Raw genomic sequence first — 22,564 nt, 5'->3', positions numbered from 1 at the left:
TTCGGCGGGGGTGGGGTACGGCGGGGGGGGGTCGGTGGGGGTCGGGTTCGGCCGGGGGGGTGGGGGTCGGCGGGGGTCGTGGTCGTGCGCATTTCGGTTTTCAGAAGTCATGCTTTGCTCCACTTTCGGCTTTCAGAGGTTTTCTGGTTTCAGATGTGCGGATAAAGGCTGGTACACTTACGCTGAGCGATTTCGGTTTTCAGAAGTGCGGAAAAATGCTACACTATCCCTTATCCGGCTAGGCCTGTAAGTCATGCGCCACTCTGGTCATGTCGTGCGCACGACTTGTGCTGACCGAAAAAACCTTCGGTTTTTAGAGGGTTTCGGTTTTCGGAAGTCCGGATAAAGGGTAGTCTACCTGTATATGCAAATTAGTAGAAAATTGAATTAAAACTTTATGTGGCTCCTCATGGTATACACCTATAATGTCCACTAAACCAATAGCTTAAAAATCATTGCAGTAAGCAACAGGTTGTCAAAATTCAGTGGCAGATTTATATGCAAAGGTCAGAGATTCAAACTGACTTTGTTTTTGTAGTAAAGTTACTTTTCTTTGGGTTACATAAGGCGTTCCATAGGTGATTATCCCATTGGGCCGAATATTCCGATCCCTACGGGTGAGTACGCGCTGTGTACTCACCCGTAGGGACATCGGAGATGCCGGTTTCAGGCATGCACAGCGCATACGCTGAAAACCGGCATTGCCGATCTGTCAAGAAAGCTCTTGGCAGATCCTCCGGCTGCCCTGGAGAAGGGCCTCTGCGGGCGGATAGTTCCACTTTTTGGAGACCCTCCGCCTGCAGAAAACCCTTACAATTCTTACGCCTGGTAAAAGCAGGTGTAAGGCCTGCCTTTACCAGGATAAGAGTTGAAAAATGTAAAAAAAAAATCACTGATTTATCATTTTAAAATACTTTTTTTTTTAAAAGTAAGTTTATTTTTAGCCCTATAAAAAAAAACTTCAAAAATTTAAATTTTTGTTTAAAAGTTAATTTATTGTAATTTCAAGTCATTTAAAAAATGTGATGGTTTTTAAAAAATTTATTTCAAGTTTTACTATGTTTTGGGGGTGATCTCCATTCATATATTTGACAGGTCTGTCAAGTGTATGAAGGGAGATTCCCTTGGGTGATTGGCTCCCCGTGGCCCACGTGATCCCAGGGACTCTGCAAACTACCTGCGCCTCTGGGATACGTGGGCCCTGCGCACTTGCAGTTTGGAGAGGCCCAGCACCGGAATTGTGCGCGTCCCGGGAGCCCACGAGTAAGGGCGCAGATTTTATCAAATCGCAGTCCTCCGCCCGCAGGAGGCCTGCGATCAGAATATCTGGGCCATTGTGATCTGTGCCCACTGCCTCTTATGAATCTCAAATAATAAAGGCATCTGAAGACTAGACTATCCTGTCCAGAGGATTGAAAGTGGCTTAAACCTGCCTCATTTAAGTGGTTTGTAAGAGCAGTAGAAAAGAGAATTTGTTTATATGCATATACTGTTTTGATAGATTCACCTTTTTCATTCACTTAAAGTATCACGGTTGTATAATCTTCCCACACTATTAACTCCGAAGGAATAATTTCTACTTTGTCACATAAAAGTGGTTCGTGTTAGCTCTATGTTACAACTGCATTCTTGTACATCCTTCCAGTATAATATGAGGTCCATTGTCCCCGGGAGCATTTAATTTTTTTTTTATGTTCACTTTACCGAATACGTTACTCCTAATGCTATAGCGCAAAGTAAAAATTTGCATTTATTTAGTGCCTTTCATGTCCTCCGGACGTCCCAAGTGCTTCACAGCTACCGAATTACTCTTTGAAAGGCAGTCACTATTGTTGCGTAAACAAATGGGGTACGGTAGCATAGTGGTTATTGTGGTGTATGTGCCTTTAAGCGCCCCAGGTGTGCGTAATGCCGGTAATCGCCACTTGGGCTATATAAGCCTGTGTATATCCTTTAGAAACCCCCCCCCCCCAGACTTGCTTAGTAAATACCTATGAACCAAATCCTGTCTTCAGTGTCTTTATCTACACACGGACACGACAGTGGCGACGAAGTGGAAACAGACTTGCCTGCAATTCGGCGGCACCTCAAGTACATCGATTCCTCCAGCGTCCAGAAGACTCAAGGAAGTAAGAGAAACTGTGGTTTCACCAGCTGGCCAAGCTGGTGACAGGTACTGCGCTAATCCTTCCTGGGCGTCAGGCTGGAGCTCCAGCGGCGGGCTCTACAGCTGAGACAGGCAGCGAAATCGGAGGCAAGCAATAACGGACTGGGAGGGTGCACTCGAGAGACGGCCGGCGCGGCAAGCAGGTCAGCGTTTAGACCTCTGTCGGGAACGAGTCTCCAACAGTGAATAAACGGAAACCACAGTAAAACAGCGTTGTTATCGGTAACAGCGGCGGGAAAGCGCGGGAAGCGCCATATCGTTGCTACAGAGAGGGAAAAAAAAAGCGCGGGAAGCGCCATATCTTTTCTGAAATGCCTAAATCTGGTAATATTGAGGCTTTTGATGGCGAAATAGAAGATTGGACCACATACGTGGAAAGAGTAGAGGTTTATTGCACTGCAAATGGAATAACAGATGAAAAAAAAGCTTCAGTACTTCTGAACTTAATGGGCGCGAAGACATACGGGCTGTTACGAAATTTAATCACTCCAGCCAAACCAAAGGACAAGACTTTTAAAGAAATTGGTGATACCCTGCAGGAGCATTTAAACCCAACACCGCTGCTGATAGCGGAACGATTCAAGTTCTTCAAGAGAAATCAACACAAGAATGAAAGTAACGCTGATTACCTAACCGAATTAAGAAAGCTATCAAAGTACTGCCAATTCGGAGCAGGACTATCGGATTATCTTCGAGACAAATTTGTCTGCGGTCTCTTAAGTGAAGGAACACAAAAAAGACTGCTTTCTGAAAAAGATTTAACATTGGGCAAAGCTTTCAGTATGGCTGTATCATACGAAGCAGCAGCAAAAGGAGCTGCAGAGATACAACAAAAGATACAGGACTTCGGCACCCATAAAATGACACAGGAGTTCGGAAGATGTTATCGCTGCGGCAGATCCACCCATAACCAGAGGGACTGCTGGTTCAAGGGCAAAGCATGCAGGCAATGTGGTAAGATTGGACACATTGCACGGGTATGCCAATCTGGACAAAATAAATCCACTGACAGAAAACAAAAAAATCAATAAAGAAAAGTACAGGAAGGTACAAATGATGACGGACAATAGCTCCAAAGATCAGAATAGCGATAGCGACTCCGGAAACAAGAGACTAAGCTGTCTCAAATTACATAATGTACTTGCCAAAGAGGATTACCAAACCATTTGGGTTACCCTCACAATAGCAGGGTCCCCAGTTAAAATGGAGCTAGATACAGGATCAGCTCTAACCATAATAAATCGACGAGATTACGAGAGGCTATTTTCGCATATACCTCTAAAAGACACATCCATTATCTTAAAAACATATACGGGGCAGAAAGTCTACCCCAAAGGAAAAATAAGGGTGCCTGTGGTATACAACGGCAAAGAAATACAAAAGTTGTATTTATACATTCTACAAGATGGTGGTCCACCGTTGTTGGGACGTGAATGGATAAGGAAGATACGTTTAGACTGGCACTCCATTCAGGCACTGACGGTGACCAGTAAGGAAAAAAACAATGATGACATCATACCTGAACGATTAAAAGACATCTTGGCCAACGCCAAAGAAGTGTTTCAAGAGAAACTAGGAACCTTGACAGGCATCACCGCCTCAATAAAAGTGGAAGATACAGCAATTCCAAAAAATTTTAAGGCAAGACCGGTGCCATACGCAATACGTCCGGCAGTCGAGGCAGAGCTGGAGAATTTGGAAAAGGCAGGCTTATTATCCAAAATAGATTGGAGCGAATGGGCAACACCCATCGTTCCAGTCATGAAAAAAACATTGATAAATAACTGAGGAACAGAAAAAAATTCGCATCTGTGGGGACTTTAAGGTGACTGTAAACCCGGTCCTTCACACAGTACAGTATCCTCTTCCGAGGATAGAAGATATTTTCGCCTCACTATCCGGAGGGAAACGTTTCACCAAAATTGACTTGGCACAGGCATATCTACAGATGGAGGTTGAAGAGGCCTCTAAAAAGTATCTCACGATAAACACACACAAAGGCCTGTACCAGTACAATCGACTGGTTTTTGGAATAGCATCAGCTCCAGCTATCTGGCAAAGAGCTATGGAGCAAGTCCTGCAAGGGATTCCGGGGACTCAATGCTACCTAGACGACATCCTTATAACAGGAGAAAATGACAACGAGCACCTTGCCAATTTGGAGCAGGTGCTCACTAGGCTGAAAGAACGGGGCCTACGAGCAAATTGCCCCAAGTGCGAATTTTTCCAAAATCAGATATCATATTGTGGCCACATAATTAATAAGGAAGGGTTGCATAAGTCACCTGAAAAAATTGAAGCAGTTATAAAAGCCCCAGCACCTGAAAATGTTTCACAATTAAGGTCATTCCTGGGATTAATAAATTACTATCATAAATTTTTACCGAACTTATCAACTATTCTACACCCTCTTAATGATCTTCTACAGACAGGAGTGATTTGGAAATTGAACGAAGACTGTAAACGTGCCTTCCATAAATGTAAAGACTTAATCACATCCGAGAAAATTTTGGCTCATTACAACCCATCACTACCAATCAGACTGGCGTGTGATGCATCCCCTTACGGCATAGGAGCGGTATTGTCCCATAGATTCCCTGATGGCTCGGAACGGCCGATAGCTTTTGCGTCACGCTCATTGAACTCAGCTGAGCGTAACTATGCCCAGATAGACAGGGAAGCACTCAGCCTGGTATGGGGAGTGAAGAAATTCAACCATTACCTACACGGACAAAAATTTACCTTGCTGACTGACCATCAACCCCTCATCTCCATATTCAACCCTAAAAAAAGGTGTCCCCATTATGATGGCACAAAGACTACAGAGGTGGTCCCTTTTTCTAGGGGCACACCAATACAACATTGAATACAAAGGGTCAAAACAGCATGGGAATGCTGACGGTTTATCACGCCTACCGTTGCCAACGGTAGAAGAAGAGGCACCTACAGTAGACCCAGTAGAGATATTCCACTTTACCATAGTGGAATATCTACCGGTGACAAATTCTGCCATTGAAAGGGAGACAAGAAATGACCCTACTCTCTCACGGGTCTACGATTTAACAGTGAAGGGATGGCCAGCACATGGCGAACCACTGTTGTCAGCATTCTCGCAAAGAAGAGAACAGCTGTCAGTGTGCCGAGGAACCTTGATGTGTGGATCCAGAGTGGTGATTCCACCCAAACTCCAGGATAAAGTGCTAAAGGAGCTTCACGAGGGGCATCTGGGTGGAGTGAAAATGAAGAACCTAGCTAGGGCGTTTGTATGGTGGCCAGGTATCGATGGAGACATCGAAGACATGACCAAGAGCTGCCTAGGATGCCAGAAGGTCCAAAATGCTCCGCCACAGGCCCCTCTACATCCATGGGAGTGGCCCTCATCTCCCTGGCAAAGGGTGCACATCGACTTTGCTGGTCCATTTATGGACTCAATGTTCTTAATCGCAGTTGATGCACACTCCAAGTGGCCGGAGGTAATAAAGATGTCCTCCACCACCATGGAAAAAACCATCACAGTATTAAGGACCATATTTGCCAGGAATGGGCTGCCGGAGCAGATATGTTCTGATAATGGACCGCAATTTGTGTCCGAAGAATTCAGGAAGTTCTTAAAGAACAATGGGGTAAAGCACTACACGTCCGCCCCATACCATCCCGCCACCAATGGATTGGCTGAAAGGTTTGTCCAGACCTTCAAGAAGGCCATAAAGGCCATGGGTAATGAAGACATAAAACTTCAGCACAAGGTGGATAACTTCTTATTTGCATATAGGAATGCAACGCATATGGTTACTAACCAAACTTCCGCCATGATGTTCTACAATAGAAACCTAAGATGCCGGCTGGATTTGGTCAAGCCCAACATCCGAAGGGACGTGGAGAACCGGCAGTTTCAGGGCATGAATGAAAGGCCAACTAGGGCCTTCCAGATAGGCCAACCGGTTTTGGCCCGGGACTACCGTACCGAGAAATGGCAGCCTGGAACTATCTGCACACGATTAGGACCACTGATGTATACCGTGGACATCGGAGACAGCATAATAAGGCGTCATGCTGACCAAATCATCAAGTCATCCGAAAAGGGACAACCTACACCACCACTCTATACATCTAACGATGAAGTAGAGATACCCATATCTACCTCCGATCCGGTGATACTGGAGCCCGATGAACCCGACACTGGCCTTCAAGCCGAATCAGCCTTGCCAGAAGAACCTACTACACCACCAGAAACTACTACACCCCCGAGGCGTTATCCGGACCGAGTCAGGAAGCCTCCTGAGAGACTAACTTATAATTAATTAATACAGCAATGTATATTATTTTGCATATAACATGTAATTAATAATTACTTAAAATATGATGTACTAGTTAGCTAGAAGGGGAGGAATTGTGGTGTATGTGCCTTTAAGAGCCCCAGGTGTGCGTAATGCCGGTAATTGCCACTTGGGCTATATAAGCCTGTGTATTGTGTATATCCTTTAGAACCCCCCCCAGACTTGCTTAGTAAATACCTATGAACCAACTCCTGTCTTCAGTGTCTTTATCTACACACGGACACTACAGTTATATTACTAGACTAGTAATCCAGAGGCCTGGACCAATGATCAGGAGACGTGAGTTTAAATCCCACCACAGCAGCTGGGGAATTTAAATTGAGTTAATTTTTTTTTTAAAAAGCTGGAATAAAACGCTAGTGTCAGTAACGGTGTGACCATGAAACTTCTGGATTGTCATAAAAACCCATCTGGTTCACCAATGTCATTTAGGGAAGGAAACCTTCTGTCCTTACCTGGTCTAGCCTACATGTGACTCCAGACCTACAGCAATATGGTTGACTCTTAACTGCCCTCTGAAATTGCCTAGCAACCACTCAGTCGTACTAAACTGCTGCAAAGAAGTATACTAAGAATAAAACTGGACAGACCACCTGGCCAGTCTGCCCTCACTAACATCTGGGGACTTGTGCCAAAATTGAGAGCTGTCCCACAGACCCGTCTTACTCACAGAATCATACCTTTCAGCCAGTGTCACAGACTGTCCCTGTCCCACCGGCAGGACAGACCTACCAGAGGTGGTGGCACAGTGGTATACAATCAGGAAGGAGTGGCCCTGAGATTCCTCAAAATTGACTCCGGACCCCATGAAGCCTCATGGCATGAGGTCCAACATGGGAAAGGAAACCTGCTGATTACCACCTACCGCCTGCCCTCCCTCAGCTGTTGAATCCATGCTCCGCCATGTTGAACACCACTTGGAAGGAGCACGAAGAGTAGCAAGGACACAGAACGTACTCTGGGTGGGGGACTTCAATGACCATCACCAAGAATGACTCGGTAGCACCACCACTGATGATGCTGGGCGAGTCCTGAAGGACATAGCTGCCAGATTGGGCCTGCAGCAGGTAGTGAGAGAAGCAACACCAGGGAGAAACCTATTTCACCTCATTCTCACCAATCTACCTGTTGTAGATGCATCTGTGCATGAAAGTATTGGTAGTAGTGACCACCACGTTGTCGTGGAGACGAAGTCACGTCTTCACACTGAGGACACTCGCCATTTTGTTGTGTGGCACTACCACCATGCTAAATGGGATAGATTCAGAACAGATCTAGCAGCTGAAAACTGGGCATCCATGAGGCGCTGTGGGTCATCAGCAGCAGAACTGTATTCCACCACAATCTGTAACCTCATGGCCCAGCATATCCCTCGTTCATTACCATCAAACAAGGGGACCAACCCTGGTTCAACGAGGAGTGTAGAAGAGCATGCCAGGAACAGCTCCATGTGTACCTAAAAATGAGGTGCCAACCTGGTAAAGCTACAACACCGGATTATATCCATGCTAAACAGCGAAAGCAGCATGCTATAGACAGAGCTAAGCGAACCCACAACCAACGGATCAGACCAAAACTCCGCAGTCTTGACAAAGGGTTTCGACCTGAAACGTTGACTCTATTTCTCTCTCCACGAATGTTGCCTGGCCTGCTGAGTTTTTCCAGCATTTTCTGTTATTTCGGATTTCCAGCATCTGCAGTATTTTGCTAACCTACTCGCCGATGCTCAGTTTGGGTTCTGCCAGAACCACTCTGCTCCAGACCTCATTACAGCCTTGGTCCAAACATGGACAAAATAGCTGAATTCCAGAGGTAAGGTGAGAGTGACTGCCCTTGACATCAAGGCAGCATCTGACCAAGTGTGGAATTAAGGAGGCCTAGTAAAATTGAAGTCCGAGGGAATCACCGGGAAAACTCTTCACTGGCTTGGAGCCATACTTAGCACAAAGGAAGATGGTTGTGGTTGTTGGAGGCCAATCATCTCCGCTCCAGGACATTGCTACATGCACGAGTTCCTCAGGGCAGTGTCCTAGGTCCAACCATCTTCAGCTGCTTCATCAATGACCTTCCCTCCATCATATGGTCAGAAGTGGGATGTTCACGGATGATTACACTGAGCTCAGTTCCATTCACAACTCCTCCGATAATGAAGCAGTCCGTGCCCGCATGCAGCAAGACCTGGATGACATTCAGGCTTAGGCCGATAAGTGGCAATTAACATTCGCGCCACACAAGTGCCAGGCAATGACCATCTCCAACACGAGAGTCCAACCAGCACCCCTTGACATTCAATGACATTACCATCACCGAATCCCCCACCATCAATATCCTTGGGTCGGGGGGATGGTCACCATCAATCAGAAACTTAACTGGACCACCCACATAAATACTGTGGCCACACGAGCAGGTCAGAGGCTGGGTATTCTACAGCGAGTGACTCACCTGACTCCCCAAAGCCTTTCTGCCATCTACAAGGCACAAGTCATATTAATGATCTGGACGAGGGAACTAGATGTAATATCTCCAAGTTTGCAGACGACACAAAGCTGGGTGGGCGTGTGTGCTGTGAGGAGGATGCCGAGAAACTCCAGTATGATTTGGACAGGTTGGGTGATTGGGCAGATGCAATATAATGTGGATAAATGCGAGGTTATCCCTGTTTTTGACACCAAAGTGAAGGCAGATTATTACCTGAATGGCAATAGATTGGGAGAAAGGGAAGTGCAATGAGACCTGGGCGTCCTTGTGCACCAGTCGCTGAAGGTAAACATGCAGGTGCAGCAGGCGGTTAAGAAGGCAAATGGTATGTCGGTCTTCATAGCGAGAGGGTTTGAGTACAGGAACAAGGATGTCTTGCTGCAGTTGTACAGGGCCTTGGTGAAACCACACCTTGAGTATTGTGTGCAGTTTTGGTCGCTTTATTTGAGGAAGGATGTTCTTGCCATGGAAGGAGTGCAGTGAAGATTCACCAGGCTGATACCTGGGATGGCAGGAATGACGTATGAGGAGAAATTGGGTCGATTGGGCTTGTACTCGCTGGAGTTTAGAAGAATGAGAGGGGATCTCATTGAAACTTATAAAATTCTAACAGGACTAGACAGACTAGATGCAGGAAGGATGTTCCCGATGGTCGGGGAGTCCAGAACCAGGGGTCACAGTCTAAGGATAAGGGGTAAACCATTTAGGACAGAGATGAGGAGGAATTTCTTCACCCAGAGAGTGGTGAACCTGTGGAATTCTCTACCAAAGAAGGCAGTAGAGGTCAATTCATTAAATATATTCAAGAAGGAGTTAGATATATTTCTTAAGGCTAAAGGGATCAAGGGATATGGAGAGAAGGCAGGAACATGGTATTGAATTTGGATGATCAGCCATGATCTCATTGAATGGCGGAGCAGGCTCGAGGGGCCGAATGGCCTACTCTGCTCCTATCTTCTATGTTGCCTGCATAAATGGAGCTCCAAGGAAGCTCGACACCATTCGGGACAAGCAGCCCGCTTGATTGGCACCCAATCCACCACCTTAAACATTCACTCACTCCCACCACCAGCGCACCATAGCTGCAGTGTGTACCATCTACAAGATGCACTGCAGCAACTCACCAGATCATCTTCGACAGCACCTCCCAAACCCACAACCTCTACCACCTGGAAGGACAAGGGCAGCAGGTGCATGGGAACACCACTGCCTCCAATTTCCCCTCCAAGTCACAAACCCATCCTGACTTGAAAATATGTCACCATTCCTTCATAGTCACTGGGTCAAAATCCTGAAACTCCCTCCCTAACAGCACCTAACAGAAGGGAGTACCTTCACCACATGGACTGCAGCGGTTCAAGAAGGCGGCTCACTACCACCTTGGGCAATTAGGGATGGGCAATAAATGCTGGCCTTGCCAGCGATACCCACATCCCGTGAATGAATAATAAAAAATAACTTGCATATAGCAAATCCCAAGAAACTGCTAATAAGCTGTAACAACTGTGGTGCTTGAGGAACAAATGTTAGCCAGGATGAAGAAGAGACCCCCCCCCCTTCCCATAATCTCCATAGTGTTGTGGGATCTTTTATGTCCACCTGAACCAACAGATGAGGCCTTGTTTTAACACCTATCCGAAAGACAGCGCCTCCTCAATACTGCACCGTGTGCCGGTATAAGGTTTGAATCTGCACTACCAACTGAGACAAACTGTGGATTCCTTTCTCCTATGTGGCTCTCTTTCAAGAGGAGAAGGTATTGCCAAGCACCTTTATCTTCACTTACCTCCATTGCAATGTTACCAGCAAGGTACTAGAACAGCTGATCTGTCTTAAAGGGTTCTTGCGCAGCTGGCAGTGACTCCAGCCGCAAGGCCCACCACAGACCCAAGGTAGTAGGTGCCCTTCCCTCTGACAACAATTGTAAGGAGCTCATGGACTCTAAGATTGAGACCATCCATTCAGCTGCCTCTGCCACTTCCCTTCCTTCCCCTAGCCCACCGGGCCAAACTTCCTCTAAGGTGCCCCCCGCCCTAGCTCTAAACTCGCCAATTTCTCTCCAATCTCCCCTCATGACCTCTGTGCTCATCTTGTCCATGAGACCCACTTCCTGCTCCCTCGACCCTATTCCCACCAAACTGCTGACCACCCAACGTCCTTTTCTGGCTCCCATGTTAGCTGACATTGTAAATGGATCTCTCTCGGGTACTGTTCCCCTCTCCCTCAAATCTGCCCGTCATCTCCCCTCTCAAAAAACCAACCCTTGACCCCTCCGCCCTTGCAAACCACTGCCCCATCTCCAACCTCCCTTTCCTCTCAAGTCCTTAAATGTGTTGTCGCCTCCCAAATCCGTGCCTATCTTTCCCGAGATTCCATGTCTGAATCCCTCCAATCAGGTTTCCGCCCTTGCCACAGTACCGAAACGGCGCTCAAAGTCACAAATGACATCCTTTGTGACTGACAAAGGTAAATTATCCCTCCTCATTCTTCTTGACTTATCTGCAGCCTTTGACACGGTTGACCACTTCACCCTTCTCCAATGCCTTTCCACCGTCATCCAGCTGGGTGGGACTGCACTCGCCTGGTTCCATTCTTAGCTATCTAATTGTAGCCAGAGAATCACCTGCAACGGCTTCTCTTCCCGCTTCCGCATCGTTACGTCTGGTGTCCCCCAAGGATCTATCCTTGGCCCCTTCCTACTTCTCATCTCCATGCTGCCCCTTGGTGACATGATCCGAAAGCACAGCATCAGTTTCCACATGTATGCTGACGGCACCCAGCTCTACCTCACTACCACTTCTCTCAACCTCTCCACGGACTCTAAATTGTCAGACTGTTTGTCCGACATCCAGTTTTGGATGAGCAGAAATTTTTTCCAATTAAATATTGGGAAGACTGAAGCCATTGTTTTCGGTCCCCACCACAAACTCCATTCCCTAGCCACTGACTCCATCCCTCTCCTTAACATCTGTCTGAGGCCGAACCACACTGTTCGCAACCTTGGTGTCATATTTGACCCTGAAATAAACTTCCGACCACATATCCGCAGCATAACTAAGAACGCCTATTTCCACCTCTAGCATTGCCCGTCTCTGCCCTTGCCTCAGCTCATCCACTGCTGAAACCCTCATTCATGCCTTTGTTACCTCTAGACTTGACTATTCCAGCGCACTCCTGGCTGGTCTCCCACATTCTACCCTATGTAAACTTCAGGTCATCCAAAACTCGGCTGCCGTGTCCTAACTCGCACCAAGTCCCATTCACCCATCACCCCTCTGCTCGCTGACCTACATTGGCTCCCGGTTAAGCAACACCATGATTTCAAAATTCTCATCCTTGTTTTCAAATCCCTCCATGGCCTCGCCTCTCCCTATCTGTGTAATCTCCTCCAGCCCCACAACCCCCCCCCCCCTCTAATTCTGCCCTCTTGTACATGCCTGATTATAATTGCTCAACCATTGGGGGCCGTGCCTTCTGTTGCCTAGGCCCTAAGCACTGGAATTCCCGGCCTAAACCTCTCTGCCTCACTACCTCTCTTTGCTCCTTTAAGGCGCTCCTTAAAACCTACCTCTTTGACCAAGCTTTTGGTCACCTGCCCTAATTTCTCCTTATGTGGCTCAGTGTCAAGTTTTTTGTCTTTTAATACACCTATGAAGCACCTTGGGACGTTTTACTACGTTAAAGATGCTATATAAATACTTGTTGTTGTCATCCAAAAATGCTCACCAAGGCTAACTGTGGTTCTCTGGCTGTAGAAGTGAATGCCAAAAGCAGTTTTCGCTTGTCTCCAGTGATCCTATTGGCAGCTCCACTGCATTGCTCTCGGAGGCTGCCGGTGGAGTTTCTGGAGGTAAGTATATATTTTAGCATTCACCTTTAGCTTTGGGTATGTGGTTGAAATCGGGGATATCTTTGGTTAGCTATTTTAGATCCATTGGCTGAAACCATGATCGGGTATGTGCAAAAAGAAGACTGAAGCACGTTCAAAATTCAGAGCAACATTCAGGATTGTAATTTGGGGACTCTTGATTATGCTTTGGGGAGGAGGGCGGGGGGTAGGCAGTTGGTAACGGTGGTATTATGCACTTTGGTGTATTGGCATTCTTCTTGGGGCTATATCAGTCAAAGCTTGTCACTTGTGTGTTCCACATTCTTTAATCTGAATATTGTGCAGTGTCTTTCCTTCTCCATTGTTGTTCCTGGGAGTGGAGGGGTGACGACTGTAGTCACTTCTGGCAGTATTGAAATCAGCCAAGACACTTAACCGAAGGTTAACTGAGCCATGTCAGTTCAACTTTTTTTTTTACAGAGCACATTGAACATTTTAATCCTACCTGTCTGATGAGCAATAATTTGGCTTGTTAATAGTTGAGCTCAGAAATCACTTTTGCCCCTTTTTTGCTTGTAATGTTCACACTTGTGCAAAGGATGAAAGATGGATGTAAATGAGACTCAGACTCCCAGTTAACTAAAATGCTGTGAGGTATGGGGACCGACCCTCAGTTCCACCAAACTCAGCAAACCAACTCGGGGGCCTTGTATCATGTATACAGTGATGGGCAGTAAAATTTATTACCCAATTTGAAGGGCAGATTTCTCTCGTTGACCTGGTCAACATTCTTCCTTCAACCAATCCCACCAAAAAGTCTGGAAATGCTGGAAAGAATCGGCAACTTAGTCAGCATCTGTGGAGAGAACCGACAAGTTAACATTTCAAGTGTAACCTTTCATCAGAACTGGTAAAATTAAAGAACAGCATTTAGAAACAAATAGGCCAAAGGGAAGGTGAAGTAGAATAATCTGTAAAGTGTTTGAAAGAAAAACAGTCAATGGTTAAATGGCTGAAGTGAAATTAACATAAGATAATAGGAAGAATCCTAATAAAACAAATTAAAGACATGGACCTGGAGTTTGCAGTCGGTGGCGTACCTATGGAGTACGCCACCGGCATCCGAACAGAATGCTCACTTACCTGATGAGGACTCCTTCGCGAACTTGCTAGCAGACGCTGTGTACTAGAGGGCAGTGAAATAGCCCATGGATCCCAGGGGCGCTCCGTGTGCGGAAGCGTACCTGAAATTACGTGGGCCATTGCTCCAATCAGGAAACAGAGGCAGCATGCATTTGGAGAGTTGATCTTTGAAGCTTTATATTTGGAGAATTGGTCTTTGAAGCTTTCTCAGAGAAAGAATGCAAGGAAATAAAAACAGGAAAGGAATAAATAATTCCAAGGAAAAGAGGAGGAAGATTCCAGTAGTTTAATGGCACTCGGGAGAATTAGGGTGACATTCAGTTAAATTAACATCTTCTACATTCCCATTTCTTTTAAAGAAACACAAATTTAACAACATCCACTAAGTTATTAGATGATTCTGTGTGTATGCCTGTCAATTTTTTCAATATTCCACATTTTCTCCGGGTGCCGTCTCAAATGAGACACTCGGATTCTACAAATTTATACGTTCCTGGATGTCATCTAATTGGGAAATAAAGCATTTTTTTTAAATTCCAGTATATAGTGATAAAGCATCAGATGAAGATTTTTTATTGATGGGTATCCCCTTACACTGTGCAAACAGGCCCTGTTCTTGTTTGCATCAGCCATAAAATTTTCAGGCGTAATTGCTGGGCAGTTGGTGGGCAACTAGCCCAACTCTGTGCCAGCAATTAGGATTTCCCCGTCGGTGCGGATCATCTGTCAAGTCGGAACTTGACAGATCACAAGTTCGGTATTTAGCACATGAACTTGTGGTCTATTTCAAAGGCGGTATGACAGCATGCCCACTTTAAGAGACATGACGTGTAAAAGCTGTGTTCTGAAATGGGAACAAGAAAAACTGGCAAAATGGAACAAAATCTAGCATCCTAAGAACAAAGCAGTCTGACACTAACTGTGCAAACTGTCCTGCCAGCATGTTGTTCTGTTGGAGTCCCAAGCACCAACCCGAAGGGTTACATCAGAAACATTAACTTGTCTGTTCTCCCCACAGAAGCTAACTGACCTGCTGAGTGTTTCCCTTGCTTACTATTTATTTGATTCTTAACATTTGTAGTTTATTGCTTTTACCACCCAAAAGAAGCTAAGTGGACCGTCATAATATTTGTGCATTTGCTGTAAGCAAAATAATATTTGCTTGCATATTAGCATGCTTCAAAGGAATTCATTGTACATGAAGTACTTTGAACTATTTCTGAGACACGAGGTACTATGTAAATGCATGTCTTTCTGTGCATTATTGTAGAATTAAACAATTTTTGTTGAACTGCTGAGAGTGACCCCAGTGGCAAGACTTTATACTCAGTTGCGTGATTAGCAACTTCTGTGCTTTCTTTGTATTAGTATTGCAGTAGCTGCTTTGTGCTTTTACAGCATTGATTTTTCTTTTCTGCTCTTGTTTGGGTGTCCTGCATTAAACATGATCCTCCATTGTGTTGCGCTTGCATGCAATGATCCTATAATTGCAAAATCTACATTATGATCATTCTCAGGGCATTTGCATTAAGAGAATGATCAATCAGACTTTGTGTAATGGTCAATGTGAAAAACTACCCTTCTTTCCATAGCGGTTTGAAATTTTGCAAATTGGAGATGCTGTGTTTGCATTGCTGTAATACCACCTGCGAGTGCCTTCAAGCCAAGAGACCACCGGCTAAAATTGTGTAAATCATAGCAATTTACGGCACAGAAGGAGGCAATTCGTCCCATTCCGTCTGTCAGCTGAAAGAGCTATCCAGCCTAATCCCACTTTCCAGCTCTTGGTCTGTAGCCTTGCAGATTACGGCTCTTCAGGTGCCTATCCAAGTACTTTTTAAATGTAATGAGGGTTTCTGCCTCTACCACCCTTTCAGGCAGTGCATTCCAGACCCGCACTGCCCTCCGGGTGAAAAATTTCTCCTCTACTCCCCTCTAATCCTTCTATCAATTACTTTTAAATCTATGGATGTGCTTTCAGATGACTGCATACCTCAAAAACATGTGAGATTAACAAAATCTTGGAACTTTTAAACTTAAAGATTTAATTATATTAAATTGAAAATACTAGTGAAAGTACTCTGATGTGATTGTCTTGTATCACATAATTGCTCTATCTCGCATTCCAACATTCTGTATTTTTAATTCTGCAGATAGCCATCATGACTGTGACTCTATTCCCGATTCGTCTCCTGCTGGCTGCTTTCATGATGCTACTGGCTTGGCCAATTGCATTCCTTGCTGCGTGGGGGCGTATTGAAAAAGAACCCGAAAAACCAATGAATTTGTGGAGAAAGTGAGTAAATAGAATTTATTTTCCTAGTGTAAGACTAATTGGTGGGGCCTTGTGATCAATACAGTACCTGTAAATACCATCTAAGTTAATTACATGGACCACACCATTCAAATAAGGAATCAAACAAAATTCTAATGTCAGTATAGTAAAGTAATTATTTCTGGAAAGATGGATAAGAGGAAGGTGCTTGTGTTTTGTTGCAACTTTTGTATTTGTTTGCATTTCTGCTATATTTACCTTGTCATCATTTCATATTTTCAATATCTAATTTATAAAATTCAAGGTTTTCTGTTTTTTGACATTTGTTTACTGTTGTCACAAGAGATCTACTCATTTATTTAAAGATCCATGATTTTCAACAGTATTGTGTGATTTTTGGGGTATGTTATACATGTTATACATATACTCTGGTATTTTTTTTCTATCCTTTGTAGGTCCTTCCTACGTCATCCAAAGGACAGGTTGGGCATAGTAACAGCTTACGTGGGAGGCATAGGAACAGCTTACTTGGGGCCATCTTTTGCAATTTTCTATCCTTGGCTCATTACACAGCACAACTGAAATTAAGAACTTTGCAATGTGGCTGCTTGAACCTGCATGCCTCCTGTGTGATTAACACCCAACTCATTTAATTTGTATCCCCATAGCTGTGCCAAACATTAAAATTTGCCTTTGGTCTTATTCATTTGGGGATTTACAAAATGAAAAAATGTATTTAGAAAATGGTATGAACGATGGTACTCGGATAAAGTTAAGAATTTCTTTCTCATAATTTCAACATCAAGACTTGGCAATCTTTTCCAACCTCTTGCAGCCTTTTACCAATTCATCCTGACTGTTCTATTCAATTACAGAGCAAATAAATTCCCAAACAACTCGATGGCAACCTGTCTAATCTTTTTGCGTTGTCCACATTTTGAAAATAGGTTTTTCAGTGAAAGGGATTCTTATTGATATCAGTTTCTGTTGGCATTTACTTTTTCTCTCCAATTTGAATAAGACTCCGATACGAACATATGAACATACGAAATTGACGGGCAGGAAAAGGCCAGTTGGTTCATCAGGCCTGCCCCACACCATGATGGCCGGAGCATCATGACCAATGTTCCCTATTTTGTTTTCGTGTGCAGTCCCTTTAACTGGCTGCGCGGCCCATTCAAATTTTCGCGCATGCATGCTTTCTTTCATGTAAAAGCCGGTGAGCGGCCCGCGCGGAGCCTCCAGACCACGCAGCTTAGTGGGAACGTTGATCATGACTAATCACTTCTTCCCTCCTCGCCACCCCATCCCCCCATCTCTTGCAGATGACATGGTTTATTTACAAAAGCAAAACAATACTTAAAGTTTAAATTGAGTATTGGGGGATAATTTGTGGAGATACAAGAGACAATTTTAGTTTACACAATAGTGGGATCTTGCTCCTTTTTAAGCAGTTTAATCAACCATTTTTGCTTTCCAGTTCTACACTTGTCTCGAATTTACAGTTATTTTAAATCGGAGTGTACAGCTAAGTACCTCTACGCATATACCAATATTCAAATTAATGTATGGCAATTGTTAAGAGTTTCCTATTTTGCAATATGCTTTTTTTACTAGAATTCATACATTTTTGTTGTGATACAACCTGTGTCAAAATGCAAAATTCAGGGCTATGAAGGAAATATTATAAAAGCTGGCTCACTAGCTGATCTTGTATTTGTTGCCAATAACTTTCATACAGAAAAATATTGAAGATTGGCACAAATACAGACTTGGGAGGAGGAATACTGTGAAGTTTGGAAATCAATACTCATCCCACACTTTTTTCTAAGCTGTGCAATATCTCTTCAATCTGAAATGCTTTGTTCTTGAGCTTTGCTTTTGTTCTTTATTTATGATCTACAAAGCATTATCTGTCAAAATTTTCCTTAGTTATACTTTCTTCATTAGATAAGTTCCAAAAATGGCATGTTGCTAGGGAATTGTTGATGGTCCCAGGCTAGAGGGAAACCTACTTAAATGAGATAATTTCATAACAGTATGGACTCATTAAGCACAGTACACGGAGAACATTATAGTAAAATTAGCATTTTTTAAAGTTTAGTATGTTAAATAACAGACATCTAGAGGTGAATTAAAGGCTGTAATTAATTTACAGTATTCAGAAAATATTTCCAAACTGAATGTTTTGTTTACATTACTTATGACCGCTTAACCCCGATTGAATTTTAGCTTTATAACTTGTTCATTGTATGATGTATATTTCCTGTAATATACTGGAAATGATTCCTTGATTAAACTGCAATGTCAAAGAGCTTCAGTGCCATTCTGTAATCATCCTTTTGCACAGCACCAAAATATTAGAATTACTTATAGACATCTGTTGCTTTCAGCAGAGGTGAAAGATGAGAAATACAGCATATTGAGCTTACCCAGAAATAGCCTGGCAAAAGCTTGTCCTCACAGCTTTGTTTTAAAACTTGATTGCCTGTATCTCTCTGTTTTATTATCCCCCAGTGTTCACAACCTGAGGGGAGGGCTATACGAGACATGCCCTGCCGAGTACCTGGGACAAGGGACCTCCTAACACAATGGATGGGAGATGTTTATCGATTACCAAGATACGTTAACTAATTGCTTATTGTTTAGAGACTTTGGGGGGAATTAGCATCTAGCCACCTTAAGTCTCGGTGCTTTTTGTTTGAATATACTTTGCTTTAAATGCAATCCTTAAATTTTAACTTTCCTTTTTTTTTTAACCGAAATCTTTTCCGTGCAAATATGGTCGAACAAAAATCCCTAAAGTGACTAAGGGTTAGCATCCAACCTTCTACTGGATATTAATCCTAGTGCTAAAATGTAAGTGCATCCTTGGTACCAATTGAAATTTCAAAGAAAGCCATTGTGCATTAATGTTCTCCTCTCTTCCCGACCCTCCTATTGAGATACAAATTTGTGTTCTGAATTTACGCGAGATGAGATAAAGTTTAGCTATATTGATCAACTTATGTTCGTGTTTCTCAACTCAAAATCATATATCCACTAATATAACATTGCATGGAAGAGACTTTCAACTTTCTTTTCAGTGCTATTTTATTTTTAATTGTAAACATACAAGTATTAAATATAACCTATACCCTAGCAAACAGTCCTATGGTTTTCTCTAATGGTGAAGCTCATGAAAGTCCCTTTACAACGTCATCACTTCTGAACTAGCTGGTCAATATCGCTTGTGGAGCTGTTTACAGCATACAGCACTTTGACCCTGCTGCCAATGCAAGTATCTTCTGAAACAAATACATCTCTGGTTGTAATGAAGAAGGAAATAATGATGGGGAGTACAGCAGCTGTTACAGTGATAGACCTCTGAACACTTACCTTCTAGAAATGAAGTAGTGTGGGGGAGATGGGACCTGTACAGACCGGATGGGTTGCACCTCAACAGAGCTGGGACCAATATCTTCATGGGGGGGATTTGCTAGTGGTGTTGGGGAGGGTTTAAACTAATTTGGCAGGGGGATGGGCACCAGGATGTACCATTAGAAGGGAGAAACAATGTGCACAAAGTATTGGGAGAGACAGATAGCACTAGAGTAAGAAATAGTAAGGTATTAGGTGAGGTCAGACTAAGAGAGAATACAAAAAGGTCCGAGAGGTTTACAGTGCATGTGTGTAAATGCACGAAGCCTGGTAAATAAGGTTGGTGAGCTGCAGGCGCAGATAGCCACATGGGAATATGATGATGTGGCGATAACTGAGACCTGGCTCAAAAAAGGGCAGGATTGGGTATTAAATATTCCTGGATATAAGGTGTTCAGAAAAGATAGGGAAGGAAAGAAAGGAGGTGGGGTGGCAGTATTGTTTAAGGAGAATGTTAGTGCTGGAGAGAGTAGATGCCCTGGAGGGGTCAAGGATAGATTCTATTTGGTTAGAGTTGAGAAATAAGAGGTACCATTACACTACTAGGTGTATTCTATAGGCCGCCAGCTAGTGGAATGGAAATTACAAAGAGGTGCAAGAACTATAGAGGGGACTTCAACTATCCTAATATAGACTGGGAGAGTGTAAAGGACAGAGAGGGGGAAGAAATTGTCAAGTGTGTTCAGGAGAACTTTCTTGATCAGTGTGGCCTGTATTTTCCAACCCCCACGGATGTGTACGAGGTGTGTACCCACCCGTAAGGCCTCGCAAGTGCCGGATTCATGCATGCTTTGAAAACCGGCACTTTTGATCTGTCAAGAATTCTCTTGACAGATCATCCGCCTGCCCGGGAGAAGGGCCTCCATGGACAGAGAGTTCCGCTTTCTGCAGAACCTCTGCCCGCTGAAAACCTTTAAAAAATCTTATGCCTGGTAAAAACAGGCGTAAGGCCTACTTTTACCAGCATAGCCCTGTTTTTTAAAAAAAAAACTTTATTTTTTTCAAAAAATTAAATTTTTGTTTACAATATTTAATTTAATGTAATTTTAACAAATTTTAAATACGTGATTTAAAAAAAAAAATATTTTAATGTTTGTGTGTTTTTTGAGTGATCCCCATTCATACTTTTGACAAGTCTAAATGGAGAGACCTGTCAAAAGTGTGAAGGGGGATTCACTTCTTTGGTTCCCCATGACCCACTTGATCCCAGGGACGCTTGCGAACTACCTGCGCCCCTGGGATACCTGGGCCTCTGCGCACCAGGAGAGGCCCAGGATCGGAATTGTCGGGACCTATGGAGCCAACAGGTAAGTTCGTAGATTTTTCCAGATCGGAGGCATCCACACGCAGGAAGCCTCCGATCATAAAATCCGGCCTTATGTTTCCGGCCCAACGAGGAAGGAGGCATTGCTGGATCTGGTTCTGGGGAATGAGGTGGGGCAAGTGTCAGTAGGGAACAGTGATCATAGTATCATAAGGTTTAGATTAGCTATGGAAAAGGACAGGGAGCAATCTAGAATAAAAATACTTAATTGGAGGAAGGCCAATTTCAGTGGGTTGAGAACGGACCTGGCCCGGGCAAATTGGAATCAAAGATTGGCAGGCAAAACTGTAATCGAACTGCTTTTAAAGAGATGGTTCAGTTGAGGTACCTTCCCACGAGGGGGAAAGGTAGGGCAACCAAAGTCAGAGCTCCCTGGATGATGAAGGAGATAGAACGTAAGATGAAGCAGAAAAAGAGCACATATGACAGATGTCAGGTAGAGAATACAAGTGAGAATCGGGCTGAATATAGAAAGTTCAGAGGGAATGTGGAAAAATAAATAAATAAATAAGAGGGGCAAACAGAGAGTATGAGAATAGAATGGCAGCTAACATAAAAGGGAATTCAAAAGTCTTCTATAGGCACATCTATCTATATATATAAAAGGATACATCTGTCTGTCTGTCATTCCGTCTGTCTGTCTGTATTGAATTAACTCTCAAGTTAGAGCGTACCTACACGTGCGTTATGTCGAAAGAAAGCTGACGATTCCAGAACCGTCCTAAGCGTATTTACGTTTCGGCCGGACAAAAATTGCGCCCGCGGTATCCAAAAAACGTTCAACATTCCGCTCATTATCCGCTCATTAGCATCGAGTGACGTCGAGGTCGACCAATCGTACGGCGGGTTCCTGGCGCGTGCGGCCGGGCCCTCGTACGGTCGAGTGACGGGACGATTGACCAATCCTACGCTTCGGTGACCTGACGGTCTACCAATCGGTGCGTGTGTGGGCGGGCCTTATCGTTCTGAACCGAGGTGAGTCGCCGCCATCTTGATTCCAAACTTTTCCTTTCTTTTTCCCGCTTTCTGCGTGTTTCTTTTCAAATCTACATTTCCAGCAAAAGAAAAGTTGCTTTTAAAAGACAAATTGTTTTTTAATTCGTAAATCTTTTGTCTAACCTCTAATTATCCTACCTTTCACCATTTTTCCAGGCCTCAAAGCCTGGGCGTCTGTTGACCAGCCACGCCCGAGCTAAGCGCCTCCCGTCGCGATCTTTGTGAAGGCTGGAGGGGGCGGGCCTGAGCCGAGCGTCGCCGCCGCCGCCATCTTAGTAAAGGCGGGCGGGGCGGGAGTCAGCGTCCGCGTCATCTTCTGCCCGGAGCGCGACTTGAGTCCGGCCGGGCCTCACGCGGTAGGTTGCGCGGCGGCGTCTCTCTGGTCTTGAAGCCGGCTCGGGCGGGGACATCGGGAGATCGCGGGGGCGGGAGATCGCGGGGGCGGGACATCGGGAGATCGCGGGGGCGGGACATCGCGGGGGCGGGACATCGGGAGATCGCGGGGCGGGAGATTGGGGGATCGCGGGGCGGCACATCGGGAGATCGCGGGGCGAGAGATCTGGGGTGCGGAGATCGGGGGGCGGGGCTCGGGGAC

The 22,564-nt window shown here is 44.6% G+C and overlaps 1 protein-coding gene across 11 annotated transcripts in view; it reads left to right on the top strand.

The window, feature by feature from the left end:
* Nucleotides 1–22,564, top strand: part of LOC147117609 (lysophosphatidylcholine acyltransferase 1-like) — a 309,307-nt gene that overhangs the window by 106,048 nt on the left and 180,695 nt on the right. For 5 of the 11 annotated variants that reach the window (XM_085988735.1, XM_085988730.1, XM_085988733.1 and 2 more), the window contains exons 1-3: nucleotides 16,163–16,250; nucleotides 18,747–19,088; nucleotides 22,126–22,325. Coding sequence is in view for 3 of the 11 variants with exons in the window: in XM_085988725.1 (XP_085844851.1) it covers nucleotides 16,108–16,250 (143 nt within the window). In the remaining 8 variants the exon portion in view is untranslated. Of the gene's footprint in view, nucleotides 1–16,107; nucleotides 16,251–18,746; nucleotides 19,089–22,125; nucleotides 22,326–22,564 lie in introns of those variants that run through there. The other 6 variants (XM_085988727.1, XM_085988731.1, XM_085988734.1 and 3 more) reach the window with 2 other exon arrangements.

The sequence above is a fragment of the Somniosus microcephalus genome, chromosome 5, assembly GCF_052327205.1.
Source record: "Somniosus microcephalus isolate GS21.2 chromosome 5, FLI_Smic_1.0, whole genome shotgun sequence".
Lineage (NCBI taxonomy): Eukaryota > Metazoa > Chordata > Chondrichthyes > Squaliformes > Somniosidae > Somniosus > Somniosus microcephalus.
This window is presented reverse-complemented; position numbering and strand designations above follow the sequence as displayed.